General features: G+C 36.8%; 1 protein-coding gene across 1 annotated transcript in view; it reads right to left on the reverse strand.

Annotated features, from left to right (window-relative positions):
• COG5 (component of oligomeric golgi complex 5) overlaps nt 1–15140 on the reverse strand; it is a gene marked incomplete at its 5' end in the record, with an annotated part of 44230 nt that extends 29090 nt beyond the window's left edge. The window contains one exon of the mRNA XM_010074477.1: nt 15041–15140. Coding sequence (XP_010072779.1) covers nt 15041–15140 — 100 coding nt within the window. The remainder of the gene's footprint in view (nt 1–15040) is intronic.
• Between the last annotated feature and the right edge of the window lie 1268 nt (nt 15141–16408).

The following is a 16408-nucleotide window of genomic DNA, read 5'->3' on the forward strand; positions in this document are numbered from 1 at the left end:
TCAGTAAATTGCACAATGCAGAAAATTTCAGGAATGATGCACCTGACCACATGCAGGACACCACAAAGCATAGAAATAAGCACTTCTACTGAGTAATTCATCTAGGCTATTTTGGAGATCCTGCTTTAGGGAGAGAGTAAAGGCACTCTGTATGCACCCATTTCCCTCCACTAACTATACAGGAATCAAAAGCCATACTGCAGATACATACAGGTAGCTATACTGCCTGAAGTCACATCAGGTGAATTCTCACCCTATAAATGTATTTGCACCCCTTTGCATAGACTTGTCTTGGAAATAACTAGATCAAGTGTTCTGGATTTTAGACTTTTCTGTGTTTAATACTTAAGAACAGACATCTAATTTGACAGCATGGATTTGATCTCACACGTTGAGACATGTGCTATGCTAAGATTGCTTTGGGTTTAAATTCTTGTTTTTACCATGAAGCAATGAATGTAGAATTTAGATTAGGACATGAATCAAATAATCAGTTCTCCCTCAGGTTATAAAATAATGCTGACTGAGTTTGTCTTTTTCTTGTAGAAAAGCTCAGATAAATCTCTTCCTATAATTTGTTTAGTGTTTCAAAGTGACTAACTTCCCCTCTTTCAACAGGTGGCAGCTCAGAAGAGGCACTGATTTGCGAGCTGGTTGGCTACCATTCCCTTCACAGACTTAACATTTTGTGAAAAAGCTCAGTTTCACACTAAGTAACTAAGATCTTGTGTGCATCCTTACTGACAGCTTTGTAAAACTCCAGTTATTTGATTTCTCTACTCTAAAACAGCCCCAGCAAACCCACTCTCTAAAGAGCAGGAAACAGCATCATAATTTAGAAGCACAGAGAAGATCTTAAATCAAAATAAGACAATAGTAGTGCCATGCAACCAAGCATTCAATCTAACTCCAGGATCACGAGACTAATGTGTTTTGATAGCACAAATTGAACTCCAATTGTCAAGTTGACATTTTGAAGAATAAATACATTCCTAATAGAGGCAGCTGATGTGGCCATACCTCTGGCAGAAAGCGATCAATCCATCTGGTACTTGGCCTCCTGCCTGATCATAACAACTTATTATAAAGCACAGAATCAATTTACAGAGTTTCTGAGTCAAAAAGGGCTCAGCCCTAGGATTTCTCCCATAAGCTACAAATAATTTGGATTATTTACTATTGGGTTTAATGTTTTCCATACAGCAAAAGGAGCATTTTACAATCTCTTTCCACCTAAGAAACACAAAAGTTTGCTAGAATAAATTTGCTACTTTTTGTAAAAATATGCCAATGTTTAGCAGAAAAATACATAACAATCTGAACTCCACTAGCTATGCTACCCAATACATTAGCTAAGTAGAGGACAATGTGCAAAACGAAGAGACATAATTTAGAAGAAGTGCAGGATTTGAATGAAAGTGTCAGGGCAAATAAGGTCCTTGACTGATGAGGGTAAATTAAAATGAATGTTCTGCTTTAAAAAAAAAAAAATGAACTAAAATTTAAGAATAAATCATAAATAAGAATTTATGTTCTTGGAACGACTCCTGATTTTTCAAAGAAGAAGAAATATTTGAAGACATGAAGAAAGGAATTAACTGTGAGCTCAGGCAATAACTTAAAATGTACATAAAAACATTTCTACTGCACCCTCAGGACACTCTTGTAGCTTGCAGAATATTTTTTTTCCCCAGCTTTCTCAAAAAAAATAAAAATTTTATATTCTAGGAATACAGAAAAGGAGCTCTATGGTGAAGGTATTCAAAAACTTCTAGAAAACACAACCATTATTTTGGGAAGAAAAATTTGAAGGGACTGTTAAGTCCTTGACCAAGAAAAAAGACCGAACATCATGCTCATACTATTCATGCTAGAACAACAGCAATCATCAAACTGCTCCCTCAAGGGTATTTCTGGTTTGTTTTTTTTTTCACTTCCTTAATATTTTCAAAAGTGGAAGAAATGGAAGGAAAACAGCAAATGGTCTTTCTGTAACAGAAAAGACATGATTTATCTCTAAGTCTTTGAATCATCTGAGAAGGAAAGCACTGCACAAAATAATCAAAAGTGAGTAATGGTTCATGGTCCTTAAATAATGAGAAGCTTCAAAACAATTCTGCTATCAGAAAGCACCTAAGACTAGTTCCTTCAAGGAGTCTCAGAGAATCCTAAACCTGAAGCACTCGGAATAATTTCTTACCTTCTGAAGACTATTCCCCTTGTATTTTGACATTTTTTAAGACTCATGTTTATCCAGCTAGCACAAGTCTGAGGAGGATTTCAAAGACAACGTGTGTTGATCCTGATACCTCTGACTGTAACAGTTTACTGAATTTTTAATGCTTGCCAAATTAATGATTGAATGATTAATCAGATTTTTTGTGTCATCCAAATAGCTGTTGGTCCCAACAAAACTACTGAGAATGCACCTCTAGAGCTGAAGAGCAGACATCCATCCCCAAGACACATGAGATGGTAGATATTCACCTACACATAAAAAATATAATCAACTTATTTAATCGCTATCTACCTTTTTTGGTATCAAGTCCAGGCGTTAAGTAGGATTAGAATACCTTTACCCTGCAGAAGGTTATAGATGAGCTTTACATGGTCCAGCTCTCATTAGAGTTGTTCCAAAACTGCAAAATTCCAAAGCCTTTACCATATCAACATACATTTAACCAAATCCATTTCTGAATCACATAATTTAATTTGGTATGAAATAACTTAGAGTGCACTCTAACAAAATACTGTAAGGATTGTGCAATCTTGCTCTTTTTCTACCTGTTAGCAAAATTACATGCTAAATCTAAAGTCTTTTAACCACTTTCCCAGCAAGATAAAATAAAGGACATAGTACTCTCAAAACCAGCCTTTTATGCTTGGATGATTTTTTCTGGCGTTTAGCCAGTATCTCTTAGGGGGGAAAAAAAAATAAAATCACACATTTGTTATGTGAGTCACGATCTAACCAGCAAAAGACAACATGAGAATGAAGAAAATGTTTCATGAACTTATTTTTTTAATGCAACTTTCTCCTCTAGATTTTTAATTCAATTTTTAGAAGTTTAAATGCTTTTTTAAGTGACTTATCAACTATTTCTATTTATTTCTAAGCATTCTCTGATCAATATAAGTAGCTTCCTAATGACTGTTTTAACAAAACACTTCTGATCCTTCCATTAAAAAAAAAAATTACAAAACCTTAGCTGACTTCTGATTATTTTTAAATTAGACCTGCCATCTTTAGCTTTTATCATTGTACAGTGAAATAGTAATTACTCTCACATTATTTTAGAATATAATAGCCTCCCACATATTATATTTAAATAACTATTAATGAATTCCGTTAATGTGCCAAATATTTAATTCATTTTTTGGGTCCTCTCATTTAAATAGCACAGATACAAGTTTTTCAATGACGGTACCACCATGTCTTCAAGGTACTGGCATCATACAATTAATTCATGTACCTCAAAAAGAAATGGGGAAAAATATAATCTTTCATATTACCTACACCATTGTAACTGACCCGTTATTTACAGAAAACCTTTCCCAAAGTGTCATTTCACTACTGTTCTTGACAATTTGTGAGCTTATTACATTTCATACTTCCACCCGAAGTTCACAACATTCGACATTTAGACAGGACGACTAGACACATTTCCCTGGAACTGTCAGACAAATCTCGTTGTTGGAATATGTCCTGAATAGTGATTCACCCACAAATGAAAGCTCACAATTCAATATACCACCATCTAATACGAGACATGGGTTAATTCTTATAAGACCACATAATAAAAAAGGCAATCAGAAATTCACTTTATGTCATTACAATGAGAATTCATCATGCTTTTCAATTCAAAACCATCACAGGCCTCATAAATTTGCTGGAATTTAAATCTAGTGCCAAAATTCCAGTGCATGAACATTATTTTTCCTTCATGGAAGAATCTGATTCCAGGAAATCTTTTTTCTCTCCCTCTCCACCCTGTTCTCCCCTACTTTGCTGAATTTTTCAGCTAGTTAAATTTAGCTATGTCAGATAAGAGGATGGGTGGACAAAGAAACAACAGTGCAGATACTCCAAACCACGTAGTTATAGAATCATAGAATGATTTGGGTCGGAAAGGACCTTAAAGATCATTGAGTTCCAATGCCCTTGCCATGGGCAGGGACACCCTCCACTAGACCAGGTTGCTCAAAGCCTCATCCAGCCTGGCCTTGAACACATCCAGGGATGGGGCATCCACAGCTTCTCTGGGCAACCTGTTATGTCAGTAAACATCCTAACGGAGATGCAGCACTCATCCATTTTCTTGCTAGTGTAGCATATTTCATTTGGGGAAATTGTATAAATTAAATGAGCAAAACAAAGTTTTTAGATGGTGTAAGGTGCATGTCTTCTTAGGAATACATATGACTAAAGCCAACCCAACAAATGCTTTCCTGAAAAAAAAAAAAAAAATTCCCTAAGAAGAAACCAGACTTATAGCCCTCCTACATCACCTTCTTTCTTTCTTGCAACACATTAGGGATATTTTTCCCTGCCACTAGGCAGACAGGGGCAAAATCAATGGAGAACTCATTTACTCTAGCCCCTCTCTGCCTTCTCCCAGTCAACCACTAAGTATAGACCAGACAGTTCAGAAAAAATTCCTATCTCCATGAATACTCGGAGAAAACTAAGAACTGATGCTTCTCATCCAACTGTTTTATCATTGCAATATTTTAACTTTTAAATCCCATCTTCTTTGCTTTTCTGCTTTTCTTAACAATTTCACTGATTGAGCCAAGACGTTCCCATACAGTCTCTGGATCAGTTATAATACACTTAGCCTTTTAGATTCTGGACAAAAATATGCCATTCATATTCCTTATAATCTATATAATCCACTGAAGACAGCTTATTTAAATCTTCATTCCCCTGATCAAGCGTGACAGACACTTCTTCTACAAATTACATTACAAAAATTCCTTGTAAAGACATTGTCTCTTTCTCAGCTCAGAGTTTAAGCTGAATTAATTGTTGCTCTTCTATTCTACCTGGCCTTTTAGCATTTTCTTTCATCATTCTCCTTATTGCAACAAGGTTTACAAACCAAGGTGAAGCATAAATAAATTACAGATTGTTTTTAAACAGTAAAAATATAAACCAAGATCAGAGCACATTTAATTGTAATGTCAGGAAGAGATCTTGGAAAACCTGTGAGGCCATAGCATGATAGAATTAAGCTTTCAAAACTACATCAGCAGAGACAAACAGCAGACTATTTTCTATTGACTGTCATATATCAGATGCACCATAAACCCACAAAGAAATAAACCACAAAAAAAATCAAGACTCATCTGACACAATATCATAAATAGTTATGATGATGGGATGGATGTGCAGAAAGTTGTGATCTATTTTAAACCTCAGTAATTACACACTAGTTTTTAAACATACTCAAAGGAAAGGATCAGCTCTTTTTGCAGAAAATTTGAAAGATAAAAATAAATTTTCTGGAGTACTGAGAGAAGAATATGGCCTGTTTTCTCACTGTCTACCTCTTTAAACTTAACAACATTCCCAATCAATCTAGTTTCAGCCCATTCTAAATGGCTAGCTAGTGGACCAGAGATATTTAATAGGGAGATATTAATGCTGAATATCCACTAGAAGTGGAAAATTTAAAAGATCACTGTGGCTAACTGCAAAAGATTAAGCCACTCGAGCAGCATTAAAGAACACCCCAGTAGCTGAGGATGTAAGTAAAGCAGAATTTGGAATCTTGCATCTGCAAATCACAAATTCAAATATAAACTGGATTAAAGGACGATGAGAGACAAATTGTCTCAGTTTCAGTCCTAGTGGAAAGTGGGCATTTATTAAAATCTTCATTATGTGTATTACTGACTGACAATCTTATTTGAAGCCTCAGGAAGGAGACCCGTGATTAAAAAGGTCTAAGAGAAGATAAATCAATCTTTAAAAATTATTCCTATAGAGACAGAGCACAATGGCACAATAATGCACTGAGCCATACAAGTTTTGTGGGCAATACTAAAAATAATTTAAGAACAACTGCAGCAGAGCTGTCTTTCCATTATATATATTTTGATGCTAATCTTATGTAATGCATTTGGTGCTGATCAGCATTACAAAGATCAGTGCTCTAAAAATATCTGAACATGACAGATAGATAGATGCTCCTCAGCCTATATCTCCATCCATTACATTCACTAAAAATAGAATATTAAATTGCAGAAGGAGTTGCGTTGGAAGGGGTTGGGTGGGTTGCACTGGCAGCCAAAAAGGTGTCATCCAAGTTGGCTCAAAGAAGTATTTGGCTACCTGAAGAAAGTGCTGAACTCCTGAAAAAACAGTTAATATTCAAGAGTTTTCTTGCACCCATCCAGCAGTATTTGGAGTTGCCAACTTGCCACAATGCCACAGACAACCAACTGTGCTCTTTTCAAGCGCTAAAACTCTGGTAGAAACACCAAATGCTATTTTAAAATAAGTCAAGTACAGCTGACAAGCATTACAGATAGAAAAACATGTTTAGGAAAGCATATATTTTGAAGCTCTGGCAATCTAAGAAGATCTTAAGAGCAAAAGCAACGTTACTACAGAAGAAATCGGCATCTCCTAACTTTTGCCTTAGAGATTTATTTACATCAGAAGCAAGAAAGTATGAATTCCAGATGTAAGAAAAAAATTACCCCAATCTGTCAGCATTTTAAGCTTCCTCTTGAACAGATTTTGCATGTCACTCTCATTCAAGTCTCATTCACATATTGGCTACACCCATAGCAGTAAATTAAACAGTGCCAAGAAAGGTTCCTGGATCTGGCACGTGACCATCTGTACTGCTGTCCTGGTTTCAGCTGGGACAGTTAACTTTCTCCATAGAAGCTGGTGTGAGGCTGTGTTTCGGATTTGTGCTGAGAAGGCTGATAACATACTGATGTTTATAGTTGCTGCCCGGACACTCAAAGGATGTTTCCAACTTCCCATGCTTTGCAGCATGCAGGTGGACAAGAAGTTGAGAGGGAGCATAGCTGGAGTATAGCCCACAATTACTGGCTTAGGATTTGACCTTAGGTTTAGGATTGAGTCCCAAACTGGCCAATGGTATATTCCATATCATGCATTTCATGTCCAGTATATAGAAGAAGCTCTGTCCAGAAGTTCTCTCGCTCTCTCGTTTTGCTCTCGGTCTCTAGGACACTCGGGCTCTTATCTCCATTCAGGTTTTTTTTTTAGCCAAGAACAGGCTGTCTTGATCATCAGGTGGTGAGCAGTTCAATGCATATCACTCATTTGTATATTTTTATATTTGCATATTTGTACATTATTATTATTAATAATGTTATTGTATTTTAGTTATTAAATTGTTCTTAACCCACGAGTCTCTTTTCCCTTCACCCCTTTAATTCTCCTCACTGCCCAGGAAGGGGGAGGTGAGCCAGTGGCTGTGTGGTGGTCGCTGCTAGCTGGCTGGGTTTGAACCACGACAACTGCAAAACTGTTAGGACAGTCAAGATTTTGATTTGGGACAACACCTACTCTCCCAAATAATCTCCAGCCATGGCTCAGGAGAGGTAATACTGCAGACTGTCCCCGAAAGGGAGCTGTCAGGCAGCCATGTGCTTTGGGGAAGAGGAGCCCTTACCAGCAGAGAGACAGGCTCTCCTGCACCAGCTGGTCACAGTGCCCAGAAATGTTCCCAGTCACCTTTCGCTGATTAGTATAGATGTTACCGTAATGTCCCATGTTGGAGACTGAGAGAGGTTACAGCTAGGATGGCAAATTAAGTCCGAAGTGTCAGTCATAAAACTTTTCTGGCCCTGTATTCTCAACTGAGAGAGGCAGACACTAACATAAACACCAGGGTGACAGTGTGAAGCAATTTCTGCCTTTCTGCAGCAAAAACAGACACATTTTGCTGATCCTTGAAGGGAGACTGACACTAATCAGAACAAGCCACGACGACACAAATTTGCGTTCAAACAAATGAGACCAAGCTCATTTAATTACTTACATTTACTGTTCTGAGGACAGTTATATGTTTTTCTTTCCACACCCATACTCTGTTTCAAAAGCAAACGCAGACCATTTGGGGATAAGCAGTGAGAGATCGGGATATACCACCATTTGACTCCAAAGGACGGGTTGAAACAACAATGAATTGTTACATTTTTCTAATTCTCATGTTCTTTTTTGGTATTTACTTTCTTTAAATAATAAGGCACTAAAAACATCTGTCATCAAGTACATGTTACTCATCATTATGACAGATAATAGTACTTTATAATAACACAGTCCCAGTTACACTATTTAGTACCAGTTAATCGAAAAGTAGATCTCAGTAAACCCTCAGAACAAATAAAGTTTAGAAATAATGTGTAACAGTTTTAGTCATATAATTTTTATATCAAGTCACTTTACATTTAAACATTAATCCAATTAAATACTGAGGGTTGCTTTACACCATCTGAAATCCCATTCCACCACTGCATTGAAATACAGGCTAAATCAGAGCTTCACAGTAACTTCCCAAGAACCTTTTTGTGCTTGGCTGAGTACTCACTATTACTGCTCATATTACTGCTCTAGTACTCTATGACTGGTGCACATTCTAAAATCACATATAACATTACATAACTCAGATATTTACTTAAGTAAATGCAAATAAATCTCAATATACTACTGAGATCCAGGATAGTGAGAAAGAGCCCGCCTACTCTCTATCACAGGTATCAGCTGATGCTGACTTTTCCCTCAGAACAACACAGAATCTAAAAACCTTGTTCACCAAAGAAAATCCATACAAATTTATTTGTGTCCCAAGTGTACAGTGGTCCATTGCTTTTGCTATCAGAATGTCACGTTCTCTCTCATTTTGCCCTCTGGCGTGTCCAGTAACCAGAGGTCTGCAATATGTGAATCAAAATCCTGCCCTTTGAAGATACGGGACAACTATTTGAACCTTGGTGTAGGGACTCTAATTTTTGATGCACTTAGGTCTTCTCTTTAATCTCAAAATTCACTTCTATTACTGGATCTTTAGCATTTTAACTTTGAAATATATAAAATACACCCAGTGTCACCTTATGTTTTCTTAAGAAGGTCAGGGAGGAATTCTTCAATGCACAAAGAAGAACTGTGCTCTCTGTACAGTTCCTAAAATTTTCCAAGTGGCTTATACTAGGCAAACCTGATAATCAGAAAATCCTACAACCATTACCTGGGGTAAAATCCTGATGAGAAGCCAAGCCTCTACCATGAGCTATGGGCAATGGATAGATCAGCAGCTCTCCCAGAGCACTGCCCACAGCCTGTACTTTGGGCCTCCACCTCATTCATCAACTTTTGTAAGATGTATGACACAAGTTCAACCACTTTTAGATAAGGGAATAAAAAACTAATTCAAATTCTTTATTTCCTTCCTCCCTCATTACACCCACTCTCCTTCTCCATCTTCTGAGTTCTTCCTCTTTATGACTGCTTACAAGTCTGACAGTGGGAAAGTTCTCCATGATATCATCTGCCTGCAGCCTCTCGTCTGTTGGAAAGATCTCTTTTTTTGGACAAATTTTTCTGAAACATATTACTCCATAAAATACAATACTCATATTTAGGAACCTTCTCCAATTACAGGCAATCACAGCTCCCACTGATTTTAGCCTTATCTTCCCTAACCCTAGGATAAATCTGCCTAGCAGAATATGGCCACACAGGTTCTTGCTTTGCCTGTACTTCAAGCAGACATGAACTTGCTCTGCTTGCGCTTCAGGCTGAGTCTTGTGCTCAGCAAGGTGCCAAGCCTGAGCCGGTCACCATGGCTTGGAGTGGACTTAAAATGTACCCTGCCATCCGGGAGCACAGCAGAGTGAGTTTGTGTTTGCCTAAATCATGTAAGCATACCACTGCATACCCACATTTTTATTATAGTTTGATCTACCAGAAGTTGCCAGTATAATCATCACCACCTGCTCTGAAAAGCAAGTGGGCAACCTGATTTCTACAATCCTGCCTCTGCAAATTATTCTTTGCTTGTTTATTGGCCAAAAGATACCAGGCCACTTTGTCTCTGAAAGTGAAGCCTTACAGTGGGAGGAGGCAGCAAGACACAGCCTCCACAAGACCAAGATGGGAGGGATTGCTGTGGGATTGTGACTGCAATTAATAGTCTGACAGAATGACTGCAACTCTAGGGAGGAAACTAGTAGAGGTCTCCAGGTTCAAAAAGTAGGAGAATCGTATCTTCTCTGAACAACTGCATTTTCATGTTCACAGCACAACACATTTCATCTATGTGCACTTGGTGGGTGTGTTAGTGTATTTCAATCCACCCACATGCCAAGTGCAACAGAAATAGCACAAAAGTAAGAGAACATACAGTACTTACATTTCTACTCACAATATGAGGTAACTGAAATCATCACTCTAAAAGCAAAGAGAATGCAACAAAAACACCAACAATAAATATTTAAACAGTCCTGTGCTCGGAAGGGAATAGACTAGATGACCAAATAGGGATCTTCCATCTTCAATCCCTGTAGGGACAATGGATCTTGCAATTTATTTTCCTACTTGTTGGCAAAAGTACACATCTTGCAGACTTTCAGTGCTTTTAACCCTCAATGTTAACCCTCTGCTTTTAACCCTCTTCTCTCCACAAGACATCCAGTTCTAAGTTATCAGTAACAAACTTACTTGATAATCTATCGCAAACCAAAACATAGTGATTGCAAAGTTGCAACAAAGAGATTTTTAATTATGAGAGAAATCACAACATTTCGAGTACATTTAAGATTCATCTCAGTAAATGACAAAATTACAGGTAATCAATTAGGGAAATACAGTTTTGTCTCACTTCCAATCAACAGGTGACTATAGCTTTCATTTTTATATACATAAATGAGAAATCTGATTTAAAGTAGCATACAAACAAAAATCAAACATGAATTTAAAATATGTCTGCAATCAATTGGGCATCTTTTCCAAAAACGGACAGCCAAAATCTGTTCACTTCTTATTATGGAAGATTACTGCAGAGTATTATCCTAGAGCAGTGGTCTTCAAAGGGAGGTGTGTGCACCACAGGGGTTATGCAAGACAATCTACTGAGGTGCAGGAAGAAAATGTCAGAACTTCAATAGTTCATGGATATAATTTATAAATAAAAAAATATACATATAGTTGGTGTTCATGCTCAAGAACTTTTTACTGATAGGGATGCATGACCAAAAAAGTTTAGAGACCACTGCCCTAGAGGATCCTGCCATGCAATTACTGCTGCTATGTCAAAGGCATCTCATAAAGATGCTGGTGAGATATAAGCTCTCTTTTACATCTCTTCTCAACTATCAGTAATATAAATGGGTGAAAATTTCTCTAGGAGGAAGATTTGTGAGCTCCAATCTTTTTTTAAGCAGCACAGATTCTCAAACACCCCTCCCACCCCCCAAATTACTCAGCTTTTTCATTGCTTTCAGGAAATGCAACTTACTCGTTTCTCATGAATCTCTTCTTTCCACTATACTTACTGTCAGCATTTGATGAAAGAGATCATTTTCCTTACATGGCCAGTTAAACAAGAGCACACCATGCTATATGTGTGACCGGTAACTTAAGGTATTTGCAAATGGGAATAGATGACCCTCTAGAAAACTCTTAAATCAAGGAGAAAAGTTAGTGTACTTTTTTATCTGGACTACCTCACTTGCATGAAAAAGTGGCTGGTGAACAAAACCTTGTTCAGTAAGCAGCCATCAGGTTAAAAAGTAAGCAATGGATTACAACGTGCAAATGCAGAAGAGGAAAATTTTGCTTTTATCAAAACCACAATGATCAGATTTGTTTATCTCTCTTCCAGTCTGGAATGAGAAGGATGTAGAAATGGTGACTAAATGGAAATCTCATGGTGTCTGTAATCATTACGAAGATGTTTGGGCTGCCTGACTTAAGGAAAATGTGAATAAGGAGAGACAAAATAATGACAACACATAGAAAATATACCAAGCACCTTTCTTCAGCATTACCTAATGAAACACAGGATGGGTGGTGAAGTTGAAAGGTAACACTCTTAAATTAACAGAAATATATTTTAAAATGTAGTGCAATATATTATTATCCCTTCAAACTCTGTATAGTAAGAACATCTGCAATTACACTGAGTGAAACTAGGACAATAATTCTGAACACTTCAAGGCATACACCAATTAGATCAAGTTATCAGCGAAGGGTTAGCTAAAGATTCACCCAGCAGCAGAATATATCTATCTACTGCTCACAGAGAACTATTGGTACCTTCTCTGAAATAATCTGAACAGGTTAATAGAAGATTAGGTCTCAGGCACGGCAACAGCTAGTTCTCGGTGTGGGGAAAGCTGCAAACCAAAAGGCAGCAGTGTATGAAGTCACAAGTGACATACAAACGTTCTGGATTCACAGGAATAAGCCCTTTTTTCTTGCTTGCTTTTGCTTTATACTATATGTGCAGATTGCTAGATGCTGTTTTCACTCAAAGGTAAAATCTTTGAGTCTCGAATAACATTTTTCTTGTTATTTGTCCTATCCAAAGCTAACTGGAGAAATAGCAATGAAATCTTAGCAGATTGCAATTTCCATTTTTTGTGAAATTGAATAAATAAAACCCCTGATATCAGAATGTTTCAACATTTTTAGGACTGCACATTTCAGTTTTTCACCATTCGAACTGACCTGCAATATTACAACAATATTAAAAAAGAGTAATTTTCTAATGACTCTTAAAAGCCCCCCCCAATCTTCCTTCACTGAGAATTCTGAGATTCTTTTGTTTACTTTTACTTTGGAAGAGAACGCAATTGTGAATTCCTCCAGGAAATTAAATTTCCATCTTTAGCACTGCTCTACTATAGCTATCAGAAGCGAAGCATCTGAGTGGAAATGTTACATGGTCACCCTTCTCAGCTTTAGAAAGCTACCATTGGAGGCTGGATTGAAAGACTGAATGAAAATTGCATTCTTGGCTACACCACTAAAACATAACGAAACAGTGCTGTCTGACATAGCTCCTGTTCTACACATGGTGCACATTTCCGGCTCAATCTGTCTGCCCCAAAATAGGTACAAAAAAAGTTAAGATGGTCTAGATTATATCCAGAAGGCTGGCAAGCATGGCACAGGACAAGTGGGCGAGCCATGCCCTTCTGGAGAGGCAGCTGGAGGCTAGGCATGGTATTTCAGCACTTTAAAGATGGCACAATACACCTATGCCTTGGCAACTGTGTTGAGTCCTTCCAGTTTTAAATTTATAACATGCATAACAGTAAGCAAAGAAAAAAAATGTCAAAAAATGTAGCTCTGCGATACATAGCTGATATTGTTTTACAATTTGCAAGTATATTCTTGAAGGACATTCATGTTAATTCTGCCAGTTTGACTATCCTGCCACTTAGTTTTTCAAAGTTTGAGGTTTTATTCTCAGTTGTCAAATTCAACAAGTTCAAGGGCTCAGACTCCCTCTTTACTCCCAAGTTTTTTTAGTTTAAGGTCAGCTAACACAAAACCACAAATCATATACCTGTCAGCTTATTTCTACATATCCTTTTTTTTAGGGTTTCTTACCAATTTGACAGCTGGCTGATCACAAAACAACGTACGCTTTTGAACAAGCCACTGGCCAGATTCAAACTCTAACAGAGGCGAGAAGCGAAACAGACCCAGGTGCTTTCACCGTTACAGCTGATATGTCTTTTTTTTCCCAGTTGAATGCCACTATTTGACACTACACTCCATAATAAATAGAGACACAAGTGTGGTATTTTTGAACTCATTATGACTCTTGCAACCCACTAAAAATTCTGATTTCTTTCATGAGCAAATTTTACTCTGAAATTACAAAGCCATGATTCAATGTCTTTAAAGGAAGACCCAACTTAAGAACTATGCCCTAAATATACAGCAAAATAATCTAAACACATATTCTTATTTTAAAATTTTAAATATTCTTTATGGCCTCCATGACTGCTTCAACCTGTGTTGCTCTTCCATATGCTAGTTTGCAAACTTCCAATGCAGTTCATCCAACAGAAGTGGCAAACAACGTATGTGTTACTGAACTTCAGTTTTTTTCAAAGCTATTCAGAGACAACAGGTGTCTAAAAGGTAAACAGAATCCATACTAGCTTAATGCTGCAATGTTTTGTAGAGAGTTGATAAAAAAAAATCTGTTAGCATCTCTCTTTAAATGAACCATACAGTAAATGAGTGTCACTGGAGCCTGAATTTGCCCTCAGGATTAATGTTGTCTAAGTGAAAGTCTTGTTTACAAATACAAGTAGTTAGCAATTTCTTGTGGGTCTGCATATTGCAAAATTTAATTTTCATCTCTTCATTAAAAAAAATCAAAATCTCATCAGCAGATTTCACAAGAAAATTGTTGATCTTATAAAATTATTTTTTTCATCTGACAACAACATTTACTGTGTTCTCCATTGGCTTTTTGGAGATTCTTACTCAAAGGATAAGGCTTTGGGGATCCTTCCTCTATTCAAGTTTAACACTAGATAACAGTACACGGCAAGTGACTGGAAGCATTTGACCAATGCAAACAAATTAAAGTTCAGTTAAATATATGGCAAATAATAAATATATGGAAAAAAATGCCCAAATTTTGTGCAAATAGTGAAAAAATATATTTGAATGGTCCAGATTTTAACACCATAAAGATGATGAATCATATAACTGATGGAATATCAAATATGGGTAAATATTAAACTTAATTGAATTGTCTTAATTTTACCTAATGACAGCTATAATTTTAATTTTTTTTAATTAATATGGCAAATTCCATTTGGAGTTACATAGACAAATTTTACAGCTACCAATAGACTCTGTTTATCTGAAGGCAGAATTTAACTGAAAATGTTTCCAAATAAACGGAAAGCCAATTTGAAGGTTTTGTCTATCTAGATGCTTTAGTGTTATGTTGTAAATCTACAAAAACCAGAATTTTGCACATTGAAAAACATATTTTTTTAGAAATTTAAAATTACTTACAAGCTGCTCAGACTTTACACCATAGAGTTGAATGGTCTTTGCCACATTTTTTGCCACAGCTAAACTCAGGTCTGGATCAACAGCAGCCACATTTAGCTCACTGGAAGCAAAGATTACAAACCTTAATTAACAACTAAATAGTACTGTATTTAATTGATTAAGAATTAACTATGAATACGTAGTTACATGGCATGTCAATTTAGAGAGAGTAACACATACAACCAAGTCTTTATAAGCACTGTAATTCAGTTTACAATTTAACAAGTCATTTGGGAATTTTATATGCAGTGTTCCTATTCTAGTAAAAACGAGTGAAGTTTAGGAATGACACTTCAAGTATGAAATCACTATTAGTAAGCCATTCAAAAATATTGACTGCAATTAACTACATTCAAGCTTTGGCAGCAGCCTTCAAACATTACAGGTGAATACACAGTCATTCAATTCTGGAATTACATGAGCTGTGCAGAAATACCCAGGGGATGCCTTAGCTTGACACAACTAATAAGCCGTGTTTTAGGCAATCTTTTATAGTAACAGAGGCCCCAAAGGAATGACAGGAACAAACGGAAGAAAGAAAAGACTTCTAAATCATTTCCAGTACTTCTTGTTCATGGAAACCCCCAGATCTCCATCGGCTGGGGCTGCATTCATAAATGCTCTACCAAAACCAGACAAGCACAAGGACCATCATGCTGCTAGTGATGAGATTAACCTCGCACAAGAACTGGAGAGACACTAGGCACCCTGACATAGGAATAACCTTCTCCAAGAACCTTGCAGGGCCCCAAACATCAGTAACTAAAGGTCAGTCTGGAAAATTCAGCCAAAATTTCATAATTTTAATATAATTTTCCCTTCTCCTCTGCAAGGAGCAAAATCACATCAATAAGGACACTAACAGGCATGTTCTGAGCGTCTGTAACTCCCGGTCACAAGTACCGTGTCAGTATTTAATATTATACAGGCACGCTCACATACACAGACTATGAATACTGCCCAACATTTTCAGACTGTATTAAACAGAGTAGTCCTTACCAAAACCTTCTGAGCAAAAATACACCACTGGTAATATAAACATCTCATTTTACAAATTCGACCTGGAATAGACGTCTTTATCTATTACCTTGCTGTTTCACTCTAACAGAGTATTTACATCAGGTGTTATCACTTACAGTCAAGCAACTTTTATCTTCCCTTTGACACAGTCAGAATAATGATGGTATCAGACATTTATGATATGTGTAAAGTTTCTCTTCCTGATGTTTTATAAGCTTAAACAGCAAAACTTAAATTAAAACTTCAGTTATTCCAGAAAAACAAAATACAGAAAATAAACAATAATTAATAAAATTTATAATAAGTTAT

The sequence above is a fragment of the Pterocles gutturalis genome, unplaced genomic scaffold (genome assembly GCF_000699245.1).
Source record: "Pterocles gutturalis isolate BGI_N339 unplaced genomic scaffold, ASM69924v1 scaffold22317, whole genome shotgun sequence".
NCBI classification, from domain to species: Eukaryota; Metazoa; Chordata; class Aves; order Pterocliformes; family Pteroclidae; genus Pterocles; species Pterocles gutturalis.